Source organism: Oncorhynchus clarkii, chromosome 24 (assembly GCF_045791955.1).
Source record: "Oncorhynchus clarkii lewisi isolate Uvic-CL-2024 chromosome 24, UVic_Ocla_1.0, whole genome shotgun sequence".
NCBI lineage: Eukaryota > Metazoa > Chordata > Actinopteri > Salmoniformes > Salmonidae > Oncorhynchus > Oncorhynchus clarkii.
The window spans coordinates 29,982,140-30,004,310 of NC_092170.1; the positions used below are offsets into that span (position 1 = coordinate 29,982,140).

At 43.8% G+C, this 22,171-nt stretch overlaps 1 protein-coding gene across 1 annotated transcript; it reads left to right on the forward strand.

The window, feature by feature from the left end:
• The first annotated feature begins 839 nt into the window (after positions 1-839).
• Positions 840-21,579, forward strand: LOC139382999 (ephexin-1-like). The gene is made up of 15 exons (XM_071127287.1): positions 840-1,264; positions 6,001-6,115; positions 6,539-6,907; positions 7,642-7,727; positions 8,862-9,097; positions 9,242-9,402; positions 9,628-9,780; positions 12,571-12,700; positions 12,859-12,933; positions 15,825-15,914; positions 17,732-17,895; positions 18,090-18,248; positions 18,386-18,465; positions 19,864-19,968; positions 20,136-21,579. Exons 1-15 carry the CDS (start codon positions 1,063-1,065, stop codon positions 20,384-20,386), a joined length of 2,376 nt encoding a protein of 791 aa, XP_070983388.1. The 5' UTR covers positions 840-1,062; the 3' UTR covers positions 20,387-21,579.
• The last annotated feature ends 592 nt before the right edge of the window (positions 21,580-22,171 follow it).

The following is a 22,171-nucleotide window of genomic DNA, read 5'->3' on the forward strand; positions in this document are numbered from 1 at the left end:
ACCCCTATACAGGAGAATACAAGGTATACACCACTGGGGAACACACGGAAGATCTCCAGAGGAGGAATATAAAGAAAAGGAGTACTAAAGGAGTGATCAGTGATCGCCATGAGGCTGAATTCCCTGGCACAGGTAAGTGGTTTTTCTGGTTCTCCAGAGCACAGAAGAGCAGAGCAGAGAGAGATGGCATGCAGGTGAGGCATGCCGGGCTCTGGAATATCTTTCAGCGGGCCCCATACAGACAGTACAGCAGTGGAATTCAAAGTCGGGGTCTGCAGTGGGGTCGGCAAATGAAACATTAAGAGAACAGATTGTTGTATGGGACAATATACAAATGTTTTTGAGAAAGATGATTAGAAAAAAAATATGTTGAGTAAATGTATTTTTTGGTTTCTTTTCATTTTGATAAGAGATGAAAATGTAATTAATTAAAGGATATTTGTTGATGTAAAAATAGAAATGTAACTATTTTAAGGTTGTGTCATTATATTTGGAGTGAGGTGGGATCATGAGAAAAAAAATGGTGTCCCCAGAAATTCTGGTGGAAGAAATGGGGTCCCTGCTGCAAAAGTTTGAATACCACTGCAGTGCAAGGCGGTACACAGAGGGTGAGAGGGAGGGAGGGAGAGAAAAAGAGGGCGAGTCATACACAGAATCATTACAGTTTAGGGAGAGAGAGGGGGCTGACTCTGATTGGCTCCATGGCTGTTTGAGTAACTAACAACACTCCTGCCCCCCAGGCAGGGGGTGGAGGAAGAGGGAGGAGTAGAGAGAGAGGAGAGAGAGAGGAGGAGGGACTAGGGAGAGCTACTTTGGCCTCAGTGTGCCGGGCAGTCGCTAACCTATGTGAGACTGAGCCCTGAAGTGTGTGTTGTGTTGTTGTTGTTGTGTTGCCTCGCTGGGATTTGAGATTGACAGAAATGGATTTTCTCCTGGATTCTGGCTAACATTTGATGGATTCTACCTCTGCCCTGAAGCCAAACCCGACAGGAACTACCACACCATCCCGGATCTGAGAACAGGAGGGGGGGACACACCCCACGGAGCCTGGAGCCCATTGCCATGGCGATGACGGCCCTGTTCAGGGGCAAGTGGGGACAAAAGTCGCAGGAGCCACCTGAGAAGCAGCCCGCAGCATCGGTGCACTCCACCAACCACGAGGAAGAAGAGGAGGATGACAGGGTCATCGCCCCCATCCGCAGGAACTCCCGCTTCTACCGTTCCATGAGGAAGAAGAGGCTGGCCTCGTCAGAACAACTTGAAAGTAAGAATAGAATACCCCCCTCTTCCCTTCCGCTCTGAATTTCACCAAGCATAGGCTACCTGAGGCAGCAGGTAGCCTAGTGGTTAGAGTGTTGGGCCAGTAACTGAAAGTTTGTTAGATCGAATTCCCGAGCTGACAAGGTACAAATCTGCCCCTGAACAAGGCAGTTAACCCACTGTTCCTAGGCCGTCATTGAAAATAAGAATTTGTTCTTAACTGACTTGCCTAGTTAAATAAAGGTTAAGAAATCTGTATTTTGTATGCTACAGTAGTGTCATTAAGTTTGAGAATACAATAACGCATTCAGTTTGAAAATATCTGCGATTCAGGTAGCATGGAATGCTGATAATCTATGTGTACAGCAGTTTTACCACAAAAAAATGACTTCAAAGTATTTTTACTTAGTTACTTTACACCACTGATCTTTATATCCCATTGATGGACACAGGAACCCCTGACCTCTTTCCTAAAATCATCCAGCCAGTCTGTCTGGGGTATCATTGCTGTTATTCTGTGGTGTTTTATAGACCGCAGAACAGCACCGGTTGTATTGTTCCACAGAGAACATAGGCTTGACAGTCGGACGGTCCTGAGAGCTAATGAAAGCTAATGAAACCAGAGGAACCGGTTCCATTGTTTTATAATATGTGTTGTTTTAACAAATCTGTATGAGTGATGCCTGTTCTTCTAGCCAACCACCTTTAACCTCCAGTCTACACACTTCATATAGCCTGAGGCTGGAGAGGAGGAGAGCTGCCGTCACGGAAATACTCCCTTCCCACTGTGCAGAAACTGGTTGAATCAACATTGTTTCCACATCATTTCAATGTGATGACGTTGAATCAACTTGGAAAAGTGATTGGACTCTCAAAAAGTCAGCAACCCGGAAGGGTGAAATGTTTTGTTGATTTCACGTTCAATTCACATTAGTTGACAACTCAACCAAGTGAAAATCAAAACTATAAGTTGAACTGACGTCTGTGCTCAGTGGGTTGTTACACACCATAATATATTGCTATTGTCAACAAAGTATTCAGATACATGAATGTATAGGCCAATGGCCTAAGAACTGTGCGACTACACCAGTGCATTCTACAACAGTTATGGTATGCTGTTTTTATTTCAGCCCTTCCCTTTTTGTTTTTTACCCCTGTACATGGTGCAGGCCTCCAAGAATAGACACAGACAGTTCATTTCTCCAGGACTCTTTCCTGGTCCCTGGTAGACTTTGCCCAGCCTGTGAGATAGGCTTTTAGGGTGTGAGGGACATTTCTTTATATATGACCAGTTAGTTCCGGAGAGTCAAGCGCCCTAGTTAAACAAGAGCACGCTGTAAAATGTTGTGGGACCATTACACAGCAGGATGAAAAGAGATGATGCTCTTCAAAGACTGTAACCCTTGATATTTTCTTTGAGTCAAAGTCAAACCAGTATTCAACCTCTAGTGAAAGCTGTTTACATTTTCTTTTAATTTAACCTTTATTTAACTAGGCAAGTCAGTTAAGAACAAATTCTTATTTACAATGACGGTCTAGGAACAGTGGGTTAACTGCCTTGTTCAGGGGCAGAACAACAGATTTTTACCTTGTCTGCTCAAGAATTCGATCTAGCAACCTTTGCGGTTACTGGCCCAACGCTCTAACCACTAGGCTACCTGCTGCCCCAAAGTTGGTTACAACTTTCAGTTTGGTAGATAACCTTATCTTATCTGATCAATTGCTTTTTCTTATAGGAATAGTACAATTGTTGATTAACTTTTTCATTCCTCATACTCTCTCAAAACAATCTTGAATCTACAGGAATGATATACAGTAATGGGTCAATGAGTTTAAAAAGATAAGTCGATTTTTGTGTAAACGACCTACATGAGGTGTATGGGACTGGATTGGCTGTTCCATAGTTATTGAGGTATATGGGACTGGATTGGCTGTTCCATAGTTATTGAGGTGTATGGGACTGGATTGGCTGTTCCATAGTTATTGAGGTGTATGGGACTGGATTGGCTGTTCCATAGTTATTGAGGTGTATGGACTGAAGTGTATGGGACTGGATTGGCTGTTCCATAGCTACTGAAGTGTATGGGACTGGATTAGCTGTTCCATAACTACTGAAGTATATGGGACTGGATTGGCTGTTCCATAGTTATTGAGGTGTATGGACTGGATTGGCTGTTCCATAGTTATTGAGGTGTATGGACTGAAGTGTATGGGACTGGATTGGCTGTTCCATAGCTACTGAAGTGTATGGGACTGGATTAGCTGTTCCATAACTACTGAAGTATATGGGACTGGATTGGCTGTTCCATAGTTATTGAGGTGTATGGGACTGGATTGTCTGTTCCATAGTTATTGAGGTGTATGGGACTGGATTGGCTGTTCCATAGTTATTGAGGTGTATGGGACTGGATTGGCTGTTCCATAGTTTTTGAGGTGTATGGACTGGATTGGCTGTTCCATAGTTATTGAGGTGTATGGACTGAAGTGTATGGGACTGGATTGGCTGTTCCATAGCTACTGAAGTGTATGGGACTGGATTGGCTGTTCCATAAATACTGAAGTGTATGGGACTGGATTGGCTGTTCCATAAATACTGAAGTATATGGGACTGGATTGGCTGTTCCATAAATACTGAAGTGTATTGGACTGGATTGGCTGTTCCATAGCTACTGAAGTGTATTGGACTGGATTGGCTGTTCCATAGCTACTGAAGTGTATGGGACTGGATTGGCTCTTCCATAGCTACTGAGGAGTGTATTGGACTGGATTGGCTGTTCCATAGCTACTGAAGTATATGGGACTGGATTAGCTGTTCCATAAATACTGAAGTATATGGGACTGGATTGGCTGTTCCATAGCTACTGAAGTATATGGGACTGGATTGGCTGTTCCATAGCTACTGAAGTATATGGGACTGGATTAGCTGTTCCATAAATACTGAAGTGTATGGGACTGGATTGGCTGTTCCATAACTACTGAAGTGTATGGGACTGGATTAGCTCTTCCATAACTACTGAAGTGTATGGGACTGGATTGGCTGTTCCATAGCTACTGAAGTATATGGGACTGGATTAGCTGTTCCATAAATACTGAAGTGTATGGGACTGGATTGGCTGTTCCATAGCTACTGAAGTGTATGGGACTGGATTAGCTCTTCCATAACTACTGAAGTGTATGGGACTGGATTAGCTGTTCCATAAATACTGAAGTGTATGGGGACTGGATTGGCTGTTCCATAGCTACAGAAGTGTATGGGACTGGATTGGCTGTTCCATAACTACTGAAGTGTATTGGACTGGATTGGCTGTTCCATAACTACTGAAGTGTATTGGACTGGATTGGCTGTTCCATAACTACTGAAGTGTATTGGACTGGATTGGCTGTTCCATAACTACTGAAGTGTATTGGACTGGATTGGCTGTTCCATAGCTACGGAGGAGTGTGAATGTAAACTGAACTCACTGTTCTGTGGGTGTAATAAATACAACAGGTGTTCAGTGGAGTGTGTGGTAGATGTGTGCCCATAGTATTAAATGGCCTTATTTTGTCCAAGCTGGTAGGCTATTGCATCACAACTTATTAGAAGACTAATGGCCAATGTAATGCATAATACCTCCAGCAGTCTTTAAGTACAAAGTCTGTTTTGAAATTATTTTTTATTTTTCACTGGAATCCTGCTACAAATACCTGAACAGGGATAGATTTTCTCAAAGGATTCTATTATATTTTATATATAGAACATCATGTGACTTTGGCCTATGTGGTGTTAGATCAGCAGAAAAGGGTGGCGCTTTGCAACTCCACTAAACTGAAGCATATAATTCCTGACTTAATGGGTGGGTAGATCTTCTGTTACAACAATAAGCATATGGAAGCACTTGCCCCCGAATAAGCAGGTGGTAATCTCAGAAAAGCAGAGGGGAATTTACCTGAGTTTGAAGGCTAGCTATCTCCATCGGTCATATCTTTGGGACATCCCTACCCCATTGAAGTTGACATTTAAAATGGTTAAGGTAAGGGTTAAGATTATGGTTAAGGTCAGGATAAGGGTAGAGGATTCGCACAGCTGTTTATCAAGAGCTTATAACTGACTAATTCAAATGTCACTGTGTGAGTGTTCTCATGAGATAATCAGTCTCTTAACTCGCCCTCTTAATGCCAGTTTGCCAGAGGGAAATCAAGTGCTTGCAGGTCTGGGCGGTGTTAGTCAGTGGTGCAGCAGCTTATATAGAACCAGAATGGAGCTGCCAGGCAAACAGTGCCATTGAAAAACAATTCCTAAGTAGACTAGTTTAGCACTGGGAGGAAAACCCAGTTATTCACGTGTCCCAGGGTACAGTAATCTGCTGAAAACACACTCTCTCTCAATCCAACTCAGGAGACTCCCCTAGCAACACATTCTTCTGTCTAAAGTGGTTTTCAAAGTCATGACTACCTGCATATCAGCCCTGTACTCTAAAGAGTCACTGTGTGTGTGTGTCTGTGTTTAATATAGGAAAATAGAGATAAAGTACTTTCATTTCCTTGTCCCTAACTCACTGTTCACTCTTTGCCCACTCACCCTTTTCTCTTAAACCCTTACTTATCATCTCTCTCTCTCTCTCTCTCTCTCTCTCTCTCTCTCTCTCTCTCTCTGTCTCACCATCTCTTTATCTCTCTCTCTCTCTCTCTCTCTCTCTCTCTCTCTCTCTCTCTCTCTCTGTCTCACCATCTCTTTTTCTCTCTCTCTCCCTCTTCCAGGCCCTGCAGTCTCTCTGAGGCCTGGTCCAGAGCCCAGCCCAGGCAGCAGGTCAAGCAGCAGCTCCCTCTGTGTCCCTGATCTCCAGAAACCTTCGCTATCTCCCCGGGCACAGCGGTGAGCCTTGCCTTAACCCAGCCCAGACTGATTCAAACACACACACACAGACACAGACACTCACACGCAGACACACACTCAAACTGAGGAGCAACCAGGAGCAACCATTGTCTTTTATGAGCTGCTTTTCCATTGAGTGACATGTGAGCCTAGAGCAAGACAATACAGGACACTGTTCTTTGTTGCATATATTGTGTAAAGGAATATCAGTGTTCTGAATGCGCTACAGTTATATTTACATGTTAGTCATTTAGCAGATACTCTAATCTAGAGCAATTTACAGTATTTTGTGCATTCATTTTCATACTATTCCATTACTCTAATACAGTTAGAGTTAAATTTGCCTCCTCATCTTCAAGAAGAGATATCACTCTTGCTTATTGTTATTGCAGCTGCTTATTACTGTGTACCTCTTGTATGTAGTACGCCAACCTCTCCACGCCAACTCCATTCCGGAACTGCGTTGCCGAGCAACGGGGAGCTCAGGAGCCCACACACACTTACTAGCCCGGCCTCTTCCCCTCTTTGGACTAGGAGAGGAGGGGGAGGAGGAGGGAGGAAGGGTGCAGATGCTTCTCCAACTAGTGGTCAGTGTGGAGGGGGCTCCACTTCCTCCTCCTCTGTTTCTAGAGCTCGGTTGTACCGGACACACGGCATGCACACACACACTGAAGACATGGAGAGCCTCTCAGAACGCACTGCAACCGCCTGCTCCGTACGGGAGCCCGGAGGGGGGACACAGTCACCGCAACCAGCGGAGGAGGAACTCAATGAAGAGGGCGTCAAACTCAGGTAAAAATATGTGGAGTGGAGTGGGGTGGGGGAGAGAGGAACTGTTGGGTTCCGCAATAGTTGATAAGTGGTAATTATGTGCTAATTGGTAATTGATTATTGAAAGTGCAGTATGTTGCAGGTGATGTATTTCTGTGTAATAATATGCTGAAGAGGGTGAGCTTTTTGAAGAGGTGCTCAGTGAAGTACTAACAGTGTGTAGTGAGCTAGGCAGGCTGGAGATAGATGTGTAGTCCTCTAATTTTTCTTGCCGCATTTCAACAAGTGTGTCGAGAATGAGAGGAAGTGGGAGTTGCAGCATTTCTGCTCCTTCTATCAAACCCATCTTGGTAGAAAAAAGGAGTCCCTGGTTAAAATATTAGGGCATGAATATATGTCTTGTTTTATGAGAAGGTGTCTTTTAAAACACATATTAATGATCTTGAGGATGGACTCTCTCATAATATAAGGAATGGGGAGAACCAGAATTTCTAGATAGTCTGTTGAGATGTGAATATCTAATATTTCTAATGTGGTGTTAGTCAACCCACACAAAATGAACAGATGATATTTGACAATGTGAAATGAAGTGCTCTCAATCTGACTCCCATAGACCTCCGGATGATCCAATGAGTGTCCTTGAATTGTTGTAAATTATAGGATGAATAGTGGTTTGTCGTTGACTTCAAGGCATCTCCTTGCTCATCTCTCATCTTCATTTTTCTATCTTTCTTTCTCTCATTCTCTCTACTCAGGTTGGTGAGCAACAGGGAAAGAGCGAGCTCAACACCATTGAAAGTAGAACCCATCTGCTACAGTCTCAACATTGTCAAGAACGTTGGTGAGAAAAATATAGCCAGTAGAACTGTCAATTCCACGCAAGGTGGAGGCAACATATGTATTCCACCCACACTACAGTCTCCAGAGCTGCTGCTGCACTGACATAATGACCTTCTCTGTTCCACCACCTACACACGCACAGGTGGTGGTACACACAAACATATGCAGGCACATACCCACACACACACACTGCTGTTAACAACAACATATCCCATAATATTGCCTTAAAAAGAACAAGATTTGCCTGAAGTTGCATCCATCTATCACTGTTCTCTGTACTTACAGTAATGGGTATAGATGAGTTGAGATACTGATGTTCAGAGCAGTGTCACACCTAATCTGTGGATGTAAATAAATGGATGTCCTTTGAAAGGATGCATTAATGGAATAACTCAGCAGAAAGTGCTTTTTGTCAACATGTTGGTTCAAGCATGCCTCCCTCTTTCTCTTCTCTCAATCTCACCCTCTCTCTCCATCTCTCGCTCTCCCTGTCTTCTATATCCCTCTTTCTTTTCTTTCTCTACCTCTCTTATGTAAGTGTCAATACCATACGCCCACCTACAGTAGGTGAGCATTTGAATTTGACTGAGGGGGCTTATGCAACCATTTCCTGTTGTTCAACATGACCTTAACGTCTATGTAGTGTGAGAGGACAGAACATACACATGCACACACGCACAGTGCTAATGTTCTCCTCCGCAACTAACCACCCTGCTTATCAATGTGCAAGTATCCAGCCCTCTTTCACCTGAAACTGGCTGAGAGATAGGTAAAGAGAAAGAAAGGAGAGGACTGATAGAGAAATGTGAAGGAGATGAGATCCATTCTTTCCAAATTGACTCTACACAATAACTAATGTGGTTACAACACCACATGTCACACAAATATGAAGGGAACGTTTTAGTTCTGTGTCACGGGGGTCAGTGTAAAGACAATAAAGAGTGGTTGTGAGTTATAAGTTTGATTCCCCCATGGGCCACATATACTGTGTGATGTGGCCTCAGACTAAAGTGTCTGCTAAATAACCCTAATAATATTTTATTGTTATCAAACCAAACATGACCATGTGCTCAGACTCATGTTGTCTTGCTTCTGTCCTTTTTCATTTCTATTTTGTCCCTTTTTGTCCCTCCAGCCTTCCTGTACCAGGAGTACCGGGACACATCCAAGCAGCAGGAAATCGAGCAGCGACGGCAGCAGGATGGGTTGACCTCGGGGGTCAGCGCGGGGCTAGGGGTGACGTCCCCACCGGCCCTGCAGCTGCAGCTGAGGAACAACTCTCGCTCTCTGAGTCTGTGGCAGAACCTGGAGGTCGTGCAGCAGAGCGGCCTGCTCACCAAGCTACCGCAGAGAGAGGTCATCATACAAGAGGTGAGGGGTCAAAGGCCATACAGTAGAGAGAGAGAGAGAGAGGTAAAAGGTTATACTGGAGGGTGAAAGGTCAGAGAGGTCTTACTGGATGGTGAATGGTAAGTGAGAGCCTTACATGACCTGTGTCCTTGCTCTGTTCTCAAGGCCATGTTTGAGCTGGTGACCTCAGAGGCATCCTACTACAAGAGTCTGGAGGTGCTGGAGACCCACTTCCTGAAGAACCCTGTGCTGGTCAACACACTCAGCCAATCAGACATGCACTTCCTGTTCTCCAACATTGAGGAGGTGATGAAGGCCAGTGAAAGGTAAGAGAAGCCTGTGTGTGTGACTAATCAGCCCCCCCCCCCCCCCCATCCTCTCTGCAACGTGTGATTACTGATCCCTCTAAACTGCTGTGTTAAGCTTTCTGAAAGTAAAAGGTAAACAAGTCCTTATTCATCTTTCATTCCAGATCATACTGTAATACTTGTATGGTGACCTTTATTCAACTGTCCCCTGCTGATGATGTCATACTATACATCCTTCCTTAGGTTCCTGATGGACCTGGAGAACCGCATCGAACAGTCCCTCCAGATCTCAGACGTGTGTGACATCGTCTACGACCACGCCGCCAAGCACTTCCACGTCTTTATCACCTACGTCATCAACCAGGTGTACCAGGAGAAGAACTACCGACGCATTCTGTGGGTACCCCTCCAACTAATGTCTACAGTAACATGATATGTGGGTTAACCTCTCTGTGCAGTAGTACAATAGGGATGGTGTTGTGGTTGGTATTGTAGCTGTGCCAAACTGTTGCCCATCACAGATCATTATCAATTTAGAATTGACAGTTCAAATCATGCTTTAACTGAGTAAGACCATCTATGTGATTTATGCACAGTAGGCCTATGTACTGTGTGTACTGACTGAATAAGATGAAGGTCTGTGAGTTGTATGACAGCATACCTGACAGAATAACACGTGACTTTCAGCACAATGGGAAGTGGCTGTCTATCAAAGTAACTGAACAGAAAGAACCTTAAGAACCTTGAGCTGTGGCTATGATAACAACAGAACACCTCTGCATTGAATAACATTCTGTTCACCTGTCCTGATCTGGGTGAAGCACACATTTCCCCTCTATATGTGTATATATCTGTGTGTGTGTGTGTGTGTGTGTGTGTGTGTGTGTGTGTGTGTGTGTGTGTGTGTGTGTGTGTGTGTGTGTGTGTGTGTGTGTGTGTGTGTGTGTGTGTGTGTGTCTGTGTGTCTGTGTGTGTGTGTGTGTGTGTGTGTGTGTGTGTGTGTGTGTGTGTGTCTGTGTGTGTGTGTGTGTGTGCGTATATATGTCTCTGTGTATGTATACGTACAATATGTGTCCCTGCTTGTGTCTGGGTGGATTTGTCTCTCTGCCTATATATGTACAATATGTGTGTGTGTGTGGGTCAGCCTGTATTAGTGTTTTTAATAAGAGAACAGAACAGAGTTTGTATTGATAACGATGGCAGATTGATTGTGTGTGTGCGTGTGTGTGTGTGTGTGTGTCAGCCTGCATTAGTGTTTTTAATGAGAGAACAGAACAGGGTTTGTATTGATAACGATGGCAGGTTGATTGTGTGTGTGTATTAGTGTTTTTAATGAGAGAACAGAACAGGGTTTGTATTGATAACGATGGCAGGTTGATTGTTTGTGTGTGTATTAGTGTTTTTAATGAGAGAACAGAACAGGGTTTGTATTGATAATGATGGCAGGTTGATTGTGTGTGTGTGTATTAGTGTTTTTAATGAGAGAACAGAACAGGGTTTGTATTGATAATGATGGCAGGCTGATTGTGTTGCGTAGTAGCAGCAGCAGGGTGTGGTTGTTTGTCAGGACAGATGTCTGTCCTGTCCCTCACCACCATCACCACATACCTGAGAGAAAGACTGTGACGTTCCCACGCAGGCAGCCCTACAGGACAGACCGCATGGATGGTAGAGACGCACTGGGAGCTAAGCCAGTTACCAAACACCAGACGCCCACTGGAAAAAACATACCATGGAGATTAGAGCTGTGAAGCAATACCAAAGTATGACACACTGTAGGTCTGTATCAAGAGATTTAGGGTAGGAAACTCCATGGCATTGGGGCCAGATTTTAGGAACTCCATCACCTAACATATCATTACATTTACTCACACCTTAGTGATGTGCATGTAACTGCCAAAATAAAGGAAACACCAACATAAGTGTCTTAATAGCACATTGGGCCAACAGGAAACAGAACAGCTTCAATGCACCTTGGTATAGATTCTACATGTGTCTGGAACTCTATTGGAGGGACGCGACACCATTCTTCCACAAGAAACTCCACCATTTGGTGTTCTGTTGATGGTTCTGGAAAACGCTGTCTCAGACGCCGCCCCCGAATCTTCCAAAAGTGTTCAATTGGGTTGAGGTCTGGTGACTGGATGGCCATGACGACATATGGTTTGCATCGTTTTCATTCTCATCAAACCATTCAGTGACCACTCGTGGCCTGTGGATGGGAACATTGTCGTCCTATGGGGGCATACCATGGTAGCCCAAATAATGGCCTGCCCAGCATTTTTATACATGACCCTAGGCACGATGGGATGTTAATTGCTTAGTTAACTCACCAACCACACCTGTGTTGAAACACCAGCTTTCAATATACATTGTATCCCTCATTTACTCAAGTGTTTCCATTATTTTGGCAGTTACCTGTATGTACTGTGCTGACATGTTCCATATAATGTGATATAGCGATCATCGGCATAGCATTAATAACCATTAACAACATACAGAGAGTCAGTGACGGTGCTGTGAGTCACCTAGGTATTGGTGACAGTGTGAGCAGCTGTTTTGCTCTGCAGTGAGTGCATCCTCCCCTCAAGGCTGGCTGGGAGATTCTTAAGAAATTTTCACTGCTGCTTCTCATTCCTAATCAGATTATTGATAGACTCCACACAGAGAGGGCAACAATCGCAAAGTCGATGCAAAAAAACACCTCTCATTCTTATAAAACACTATGGGAAAGAACTAAACTTGCTGAGCTCGAGATAAGGCTAACTTTAGAGAGGGAGACCTCTGCTGGGCAGTTGGTTGTACTGTCAAGACAGGGTGACATCATAGTCAACAGGCGGCTGTGGTTTTTCACAGGACACATAGCATTGATGGATGGATCTGTGTGGTCGGTGTGTTTGGACCTGCCTGGATGACGTCAGTGTGGTGATTTGTTGCTCTGAGTAAAAGTTCCGCTAACATCATAAAGCATGAGTAATAGTAGTCTGCTGCAACATCTAGCAGTTCTGTGAAGCGTGTCTACTCTCTGCGTAGAACGTCTGTGGTCAGACAACCTCCCTGATTCAGTCTGTGGTGGTTTGAACATGCCTGTGTTTTGTGTTGTCTGTCTTTGTGGTGGTTTGAACATGCCTGTGTTTTGAGTTGGCTGTCTTTGTGGTGGTTCGAACATGCCTGTGTTTTGTCCAGACAGGGAAACCAGTCATTCCGTGAGGCCATGGCTCAGCTGGAGAACCAGCCGCATGTCCGAGGCCTCTCCTTCACCTCCTTCCTCATCCTCCCCTTCCAGAGGATCACACGACTCAAAATGCTGGTCCAGGTAAGTGGAGCAAGAGAGTGGGCTGAACCAAGATGGGGGAGCATAGCATTTCTGAATCGCGAATAACAGTTATGATAATGCTTTACTCTGTGCTAATATATTGCAGTATCCAGGATGTAAGTTTTGCGTTGAGCTTCTGCGGCTGTGTTTGCTTGCAGAACATTCTGAAGAGGGCAGAGGAGAATTCAGATATGGAGGCCAATGCCATCAAGGCTCACCATCAGCTGGAGCAGGTACGGTAACAGTACCAAACCGTTTACAGTACTAAACCAGTTTACAGCACTAAACCAGTCTGGGAGAGATGACAGAGTACTGGATTTGGTTCAGTACTGCGGGTTGTGATTATGGGCTCAGGGCCTGTCATGGTGTTGAGTGTTGCATTAAAAACATTCATCACCATCAATCATCATGTTGGGAAGACTTAGTCTTGCCACGACTCTCTACGCTTTGTAAGGAATGATGACTGTCATGATGAGGTTAGTTGTAGTTGCCACAAACAAAGGAATGTGGTTTTAATTGGAGCATCAAGTATAGCCTCTACATAAATATTTGGTTCTCTCTGAAACAGGTCTAGCACTCTTTCCATTGGACTCACAATCTGCATATATTCTTTGCCTCCCAGTAATGTTTGTTAAAGAGATTCTCTGGAACTTTTATATCATATTTTGGAAGTAGTTCTGTAAGTGGCACTCATGAGCCACTCAACCTCGTCCTGGGCCTAACACCCGTGCCAATACATCCTCCAAACACCGGCTTCTTGGGCATGATCACTTAATTATACCATGTCATTGTTGAATACTCCTTTCTGATTGACATGAATGTCATTCTAGAATGTGCATTATTTCCCTATAACGCATGGTCTATTTGCACGGTAGAATTCAATGGCTATAGTTCATTTTTACATGTTTTGTTTGAGCTGCTTTTGAAAGCAAAAGTATGGTTGAAAACATATTGGTATTATTGAATTTGATTTTCTTAATAGAAAGCTAGAACTGATGATTTGGTTAAGCAAGTCTGTTTGTTTGGTTACCACGACAACTACTGTAGCTACAGTTGAAGTCAGAAGTTTACATACACCTTAGCAAAATACATTTAAACTCAGTTTTTCACAATTCCTGACATTGAATCCTAGTAAAAATGCCATGTCTTAGGTCAGTTAGGATCACCACTTTATTTTAGGAATGTGAAATGTCAGAATAATAGTAGAGAGAATGATTTATTTCAGCTTTACCTTCTTTCATCACATTCCCAGTGGGTCAGAAGTTACCATACACTCAATTAGTATTTGGTAGCATTGCCTTTAAATTGTTTAACTTGGGTCAAACATTTCAGGTTGCCTTCCACAAGCTTCCCACAATAAGTTGGGTGAATTTTGGCCCATTCCTCCTGACAGAGCTGGTGTAACTGAGTCAGGTTTGTAGGCCTCCTTGATCGCACACACTTTTCAGTTCTGCCCACAAATTTTCTCTAGGGTTGAGGTCAGGGCTTTGTGATGGCCACTCCAATACCTTGACTTTGTTGTCCTTAAACCATTTTGCCACAACTTTGGAAGTATGCTTGGGGTCATTGTCCATTTGGAAGACCAATTTGCGACCAAGTTTTAACTGATGTCTTGAGATGTTGCTTCAATATATCCACATAATTTCTGTCCTCATGATGCCATCAAATCAAATCAAATCAAATCAAATTTATTTATATAGCCCTTCGTACATCAGCTGATATCTCAAAGTGCTGTACAGAAACCCAGCCTAAAACCCCAAACAGCAAGCAATGCAGGTGTAGAAGCACGGTGGCTAGGAAAAACTCCCTAGAAAGGAGTTTAATGCCATCTATTTTGTGAAGTGTTCTTCGGCTTGCAAGCCTCCCCCTTTTTTTCCTCCAAACATAACGATGGTCATTATGGCCAAACAGTTTAAACATTAAAAAAAAAACGTACAATCTTTGTCCCCATGTGCAATTGCAAACCATAGTCTGGCTTTTTTATAGCGGTTTTGTAGCAGTGATTCCTTCCTTGCTGAGCGGCCTTTCAGGTTATGTCGATATAGAACTCGTTTTACTGTGGATATATACTATTGTACCTGTTTTCTCCAGCATCTTCACAAGGTCCTTTGCTGTTGTTCTGGGATTGATTTGCACTCTTCGCACCAAAGACAGGGCGCGTCTCCTTCCTGAGCGGTATGATGGCTGCGTGATCCCATGGTGTTTATACTTGCGTACTATTGTTTGTACAGATGAACGTAGTACCTTCAGGTGTTTGGAAATTGCTCCCAATGATGAACCAGACTTGTGGAGGTCTACAATTGTTTTTCTGAGGTTTTGGCTGATTTATTTTGGTTTTCCCATGATGTTAAGAAAAGAGGCACTGAGTTTGAAGGTAGGCCTTAAAATACATCCACAGGTACACCTCCAATTGACTCAAATTATGTAAATTACCCTATCAGAAGCTTCTAAAGCCATGACATAATTCTCTGGAATTTTCCAAGCTGTTTAAAGGCGGAGTCAACTTAGTGTATGTAAACTTCTGACCCACTGGAATTGTGATACAGTTAATTATAAATTAAATAATCTTTCTGTAAACAATTGTTGGAAAAATTACTTGTGTCATGCACTAAGTAGATGCCCTACCGACTTGCCAAAACTATAGTTTGTTAACAAGAAATTTGTGGAGTGGTTGAAAACTAGTTTTAATGACTCCAACCTAAGTGTATGTCAACTTCCGACTTCAACTGTATATAGTAAACTTGCTAGCTACTTCAGTGGATGTTGAACAAATTTCTATTGGCATATGAACACATTTCTAGTAGCAAATGTGCTAAATTATAACCAAGTTATAAAAGGGATAATCAACTTGGGGCTCTTTGTGTTCTCTGGAAAATAATGCAACTCTGTAGGTCAGTTCCGAACACACCTTCTACGTCGTTCATTATTTTCCATAAAGTGCATAACCCTCGTTGATTATCCTTTACATAAACTACACATTGACACATCCAGCCCAAAGCGGGAGATTTAAAAAACACTTACTAGTCGCAAAAGTTCCGGAGCATGTCTTTAACGGCCTATATACAATTCCAAGGGAGTGTTGGGATGTGTTCCTTATATAATGGATTGTTTGCCCGATTGTCAGATTGTGAAGGAGTGCAACGAGGGTGTGAGGAAGATGAGTCGTACAGAGGAACTCATCAGCATTGAGAAAACACTGGAGTTCAAGTCTAAGGTACCTGCAGTCACCAGTCATGTGACAACATGTCTATATTCTATATAGTCAGTGAAATTGCCAGACTGGCACAGACAGACTTGGTCAAAGGTTATCTATCTCAGTTAGGTTCCAAGCATTTGGCTACACCCTCAGTAACATCTGCTAAATATATGTATGTGAACTATGAAATTTGATTTGATTGCTTGTTTGATTCCTTTAACCTTTCTGGGAAGGGGGTTCCGCTAGCGGAACACCTGGCCTACAGCCAGTGAAATTGCAGGGCGCCAAATTCAAACAGAAATCTCATAATTAAAATTCCTCAAACACAAGTATTCTACACCATTTTAAAGATACACTTCTTGTTAATCCAACCACAGTGTCCGATTTGAAAAAGGCTTTACGGCGAAAGCACACCATGCGATTATGTTAGGACAGCGCCTAGCCACAAAAACCAAACAGACATTTTCCAGCCAAGGAGAGGTGTCACAAAAGTCAGAAATAGCGTTAAAATGAATCACTTACCTTTGATCTGGTGGCACTCCCAGGACTCCATGTTACACAATAAATGTTTGTTTTGTTCGATAAAGTTAATCTTTATGTCCAAAAACTTCCTTTTTGTTCATGCGTTTAGTTCAGTAATCCGTATGCACAAAATCCAGACAAGTTCCATTTAAGTTCATAGAAACATGTCAAACGATGTTTCTAATCAATCCTTAGGGTGTTTTTATCATAAATATTCAATAATGTTTCAACAGGACAATACAGTTTTCATTAGAAAGGAAGGGGAACGAATGTTGCGCTCACGGCCACGCGCAATAAATCAAATCAAATCAAATCAAATTTATTTATATAGCCCTTCGTACATCAGCTGATATCTCAAAGTGCTGTACAGAAACCCAGCCTAAAACCCCAAACAGCAAGCAATGCAGGTGTAGAAGCACGGTGGCTAGGAAAAACTCCCTAGAAAGGCCAAAACCTAGGAAGAAACCTAGAGAGGAACCAGGCTATGTGGGGTGGCCAGTCCTCTTCTGGCTGTGCCGGGTGGAGATTATAACAGAACATGGTCAAGATGTTCAAATGTTCATAAATGACCAGCATGGTCAAATAATAATAAGGCAGAACAGTTGAAACTGGAGCAGCAGCACAGTCAGGTGGACTGGGGACAGCAAGGAGTCATCATGTCAGGTATTCCTGGGGCATGGTCCTAGGGCTCAGGTCCTCCGAGAGAGAGAAAGAAAGAGAGAATTAGAGAGAGCATATGTGGGACGGCCAGTCCTCTTCTGGCTGTGCCGGGTGGAGATTATAACAGAACATGGCCAACAACTCATGCTTTCGGCTGAGCCACTTACACTGAGTGCTCGTATTCTCCCCCTTTCACAATAGAAGCCTGAAACAACTTCTAAAGACTGTTGACATCTACTGGAAGCCTTAGGAAGTGCAATCTGACCCCACAGACACTGGATATTCGATAGGCATTCACTTGAAAACTAAAACCTCAGAATTCCCACTTCCTGGTTGAATTTTTCTCAGGTTTTCACCTGCCATATGAGTTCTGTAATACTCACATACATTATTTTAACAGTTTTGGAAACTTTAGAGTGTTTTCTATCCAAATCTAATAATTATATACATATTCTAGCTTCTGGGCCTGAGTAACAGGCAGTTTACTCTGGGCACGCTTTTCATCCAAACTTCCCAATGCTGCCCCCTATTCCAAATTAAGGAGGTCGATAGACCGAAATGTTGGCATTTCAACAGCAAATAAACGGATGTAAAAAAGAGATCTCTATGATCTATAATAACCCTGAGTTGAACCTGTGACCCTCTCCCTCCAGTCGGTGCCGGTGATCTCCCACTCCCGCTGGCTGCTGAAGAAGGGTGAGGTGCAGCAGATGGCCGGGCCAAAGAGCACTAGGACCATGCGGAGCAAGAAGCTCCACCACCCTGTCTACCTGTTCCTCTTCAACAACCTGCTGCTCATCACCAAGCGCATCTCCAGGTCAGCACATGACATCACCACACAGAGACAGCTAGTGGTCATTCGGGGTCGCAGTGCACAACCACTTTCAGTCTGTGACTTTCTATTGCCCCCCCCAACACATAATTTTGTATACAGGCTGTTTTGAAGTCTACTACCTGCCAAACTGCCCTTTGTCACATGAGGCTTTGTATATGTGTGTGTCTCTTCGTCAGTGGTGAGAAGTTCCAGGTGCTGGACTCGTGCACGCGGGCCATGCTGAGGACTGAGGACATGGAAGACCAGGGTCAGATGCTGGCTAATGTGTTCAACCTGAAACTTCTGGAGAACCAGGAGGAGAGGCATGTCAGCTACATGCTCAAGACCTCCAGCATGTAAGTGACTACAACTAACAGCATTATACATGAGTCTCAAGCCCCCTCGGCACCTAGTGTACTCAGTTCAGTACTTCTCTGTATGTAATTGATCTGTTATTAACAATCTCCAATGTGTTCCTGTGTGCTGCTGCCAGGAGTGACAAGCTGCGCTGGATATGTGCTCTCACGCCAAACCGCCGCACGCGATTCATGTCCACCAGCGCCCACCAACCAGGTGAGACGTACAAAAAGATGACACACACAGACACAGAGATGACATCCAGAACTTTGGCATTCCAGTTGTCAATTTGTTGAGGTAATCTGAAGAGATTTCACCCCATGCTTCCTGAAGCACCTCCCACAAGTTGGATTGGCTTATTGGGCACTTCTTATGTACCACAACAGCTCAATAGGGTTGAGATCCGGTGACTGCTGGCTGCTTCATTATAGACAGAATACCAGCTGACTGCTTCTTCCCTAAATAGTTATTGCATAGTTTGGAGCTGTGCTTTGGGTCATTGTCCTTTAATATGAGGAAATTGTCTCCAATTTTAAGCTCTGTCCACAGGGTATGGCATGGCGTTGCAAAATGGAGTGATGGCCTTCCTTCTTCAAGATCCCTTTTACCCTGCACAAATCTCCCACTTTACCACCACCAAAGCAGACCATCACATTGCCTCCACCATGGATGGCGCAGATGGCGTCAAGCACTTCTCCAGCATCTTTTCATTTTTTCTGCGTCTCACGAATGTTCTTCTTTGTGATCCGAACACCTCAAACTTAGATTCGTCTGTCCAGTGTTTGTGTTTTTGCCCATCTTAATCTTTTCTTTTTGTTGGAGATTTGGCTGTTTCTTTGCAACTCTGCCTAGAAGGCCAGAATCCCGGAGTCACCTCTTCACTGTTGACGTTGAGACTGGTGTTTTGCGGGTACTGTTTAATGAAGCTGCCAGTTGAGGAGTTGTGAGGCGTCTGTTTCTCAAACTAGACACTCTAATGTACTTGTCCTCTTTCTCAGCTGTGCACCGGGGCCTCCCACTCCTCTTTCTATTCTGGTTAGAGCAAGTTTGCCCTGTTCTGTGAAAGGAGTAGTACACAGTGTTGTACGAGATCTTCAGTTTCTTGGCAATTTCTCGCATGGATTAGCCTTCATTTCTCAGAACAAGCATAGGCTGACGAGTTTCAGAAGAAAGTGCTTTGTTTCTTGCCATTTTGAGCCAGATACTCAACTAGTCTAAAGAAGGCCAGTTTTATTGTTTCTTTAATCAAAACAACAGTTTTCAGCTGTGCTAACATAATTGCGAAAAGGTTTTCTAATGATAAATTAGCCTTTTAAAATGATAAACTTGGATTAGTTTACACAACGTGCCATTGGAACACAGGAGTGATGGTTGCTGATAATGGGTCTCTGTACACCTACGTAGATATTCCATTAAAAATCAGCCGTTTACAGCTACAATAGTCATTTACAACATAAAAAATGTCTACACTGTATTTCTGATCAATTTTATTTTAATGGTCAAAAAATGGGCTTTTCTTTAAAAAACAAGGACATTTTTAAGTGACCCCAAACTTTTGAACGGTAGTGTATATGTTATTAATGTGCCTATGTGTGTGCGTGCATGTGTGGTCAGCCTCTCCTCAGGTCCAGTGTATTCAGTCGTATTCGTCTCAGGAGCCAGATGAGCTGTCCATTGAGATGGCTGACGTGTTGAACATCCTGGAGAGGACAGATGACGGTGAGATCAGACAACATATCTCCTGGGAGATCTTAGTACTAGGAGCTCTAGTGTAGTTAATATCTTTCCATTTACTCCCTCTCTTTCTTTACCTACACTCCTCTTCCACTCTTCCCTCTCTCTCCCCCTCTCTCTCTCTCTCTTGCTCCTCTCTATCACCCCCTCAGGCTGGATGATGGGTGAGAGGCTCCATGATGGAGAGAAGGGCTGGTTCCCTTGTCGGGTAGTAGAGGAGATCAAGAACCAGGAAGTGCGGGCCCAGAACCTCAGGGAGTGCCAGAGGATCCACCTGGCCCAGGAAGGGGGCGCTTCCTCAGGGTCCAGGCTGGGCTCCCGGGGTGGCAGACGCACCCCCAAAACCCCCAAAGTCTCAAATTTCTTCGGTACTTGGACTGACCAGTCAGAGGAGGAACAGTGAAGCACATGATATTCCACATTGAAAGTGATTGGTTGGAACCCCCTGGCATCGATTTTTACTGGACCACATGGATCAAATGACAGAGATCATGTGATTTGAGCATGGGATTGCATTGGAAGAAAGTGACATCATGCAATGACATTATTTCCTATTAACTGTTTCCCTTTCTCAAGTGGTTTTGGTGTGCCAGGGTTTAGGGTCCCAGGCTCTATGGTTTAGGGTCCCAGGCCCCAGGGTCCCAGGCTCCAGGGTTTAGGGTCCCAGGCTCCAATGTTTAGGGTCCCAGGCTCCAGGGTTTAGGGTCCCAAACCCCAGGGTCCCAGGCCCCAGGGTTTAGGGTCCCAGGCTCCCCTGATGGGTCCTACGATCAGAGCACTTCTTCCATAACTCCAATACACTGCATGTCTTACTGTACTTCCAGTGGAATGATTCAGCACTACCAGTCTAACTAAAACAAGGCTCCGGTGGAACAGGAGCTATGCATGTGATGGCAGTTCTCAAGGGGATGGTAACATGTGAATATATCGTAACCTTGCCTCAACTGCATGGGCCAATTCTTTTCAGCATTTTTTTAAGCGCTTCTGTGCTAGAGATTTAATTACCCCAGAACAACGGCTTGACGATCCACCCTTTTGTAAAGAGCAACTCCTCTATTGAAACCATACAAGAAGCACGTTTTAAAATCCACCCACTAGCACTGAATGGAAATTAACCGTGAATGTTTCATGATTCTGTACAGTAAATAGAACAATCACATGACAGAGTGCTCAGTATTGGGCAGGAAGTAATTGACTGGAGAAGACGAGCCCTACAGAATCACAGGCCTTGCTTAATCAGTGGACGTGTTCTTGGGGTCAGTTCCCTTGCCAATACTGATATGCCACTTACACATGTACACTGACAAACGAGAGCACACACACACACTTGGGGAAATCCTGCACAACTTCTCCAACTTGAAAAACCCTCCACAGACACCTGGTCCTGAAGCATCTGCACAGAATGTGCCAACACACCGACAGCACTGGAATGGCATGCGAGTGACAAAACATGTGGGTGTATGATGAGTATGTGTACGTGTGCATACTGTATGCCTTGAATGTTCAATATACAATTAAATAATTACTGAAACATTGTGTAATTGAATTATGTAAGAAGTAATTTATTGTTAATAAAATCTAAATCTGAAATTCAAATGGACATGATTTGTTTATTATGTTGATAACTGGTTTGACTGATATTTAACCCACGTGTTAAGCCCTGATTTAGGTTCATCTCTGAGTGAATTCCTGGTAATATGGAGATGTCATTTAACCTGCATAAAGGTTGGTGAATAAGAACCCTGTCTTGCTGACACAATATTCTTGTTTACAAAACATTTAGATTAAACATTAAACCATCTTTTAACATACTACCTGAAAAATTACTATATATGCACTACATGAACAAAAGGTATGTGGACACCTGCTTGTCGAACATCTCATTGCAAAATCGTGAGCATTAATATGGAGTTGGTCCCCCCTTTGCTGTTATAACAGCCTCTACTCTTCTGGGAAGGCTTTCTACTAGATGTTTTGAACATTGCTGCGGGGATTTGCTTCCATTCAGCCACAAAAGCATTAGTGAGGTCGGGCACTGATGTTGGGCGTTTAGGCCTGGCCTGCAGTCGGCGTTCCAATTCATCCCAAAGGTGTTCGACGGGATTGAGGTCAGGGCTCTGTGCAGGCCAGTCAAGTTCCTCCACACCGATCTCAAACCATTTCTGTATGGACTTCGCTGTGTGCATGG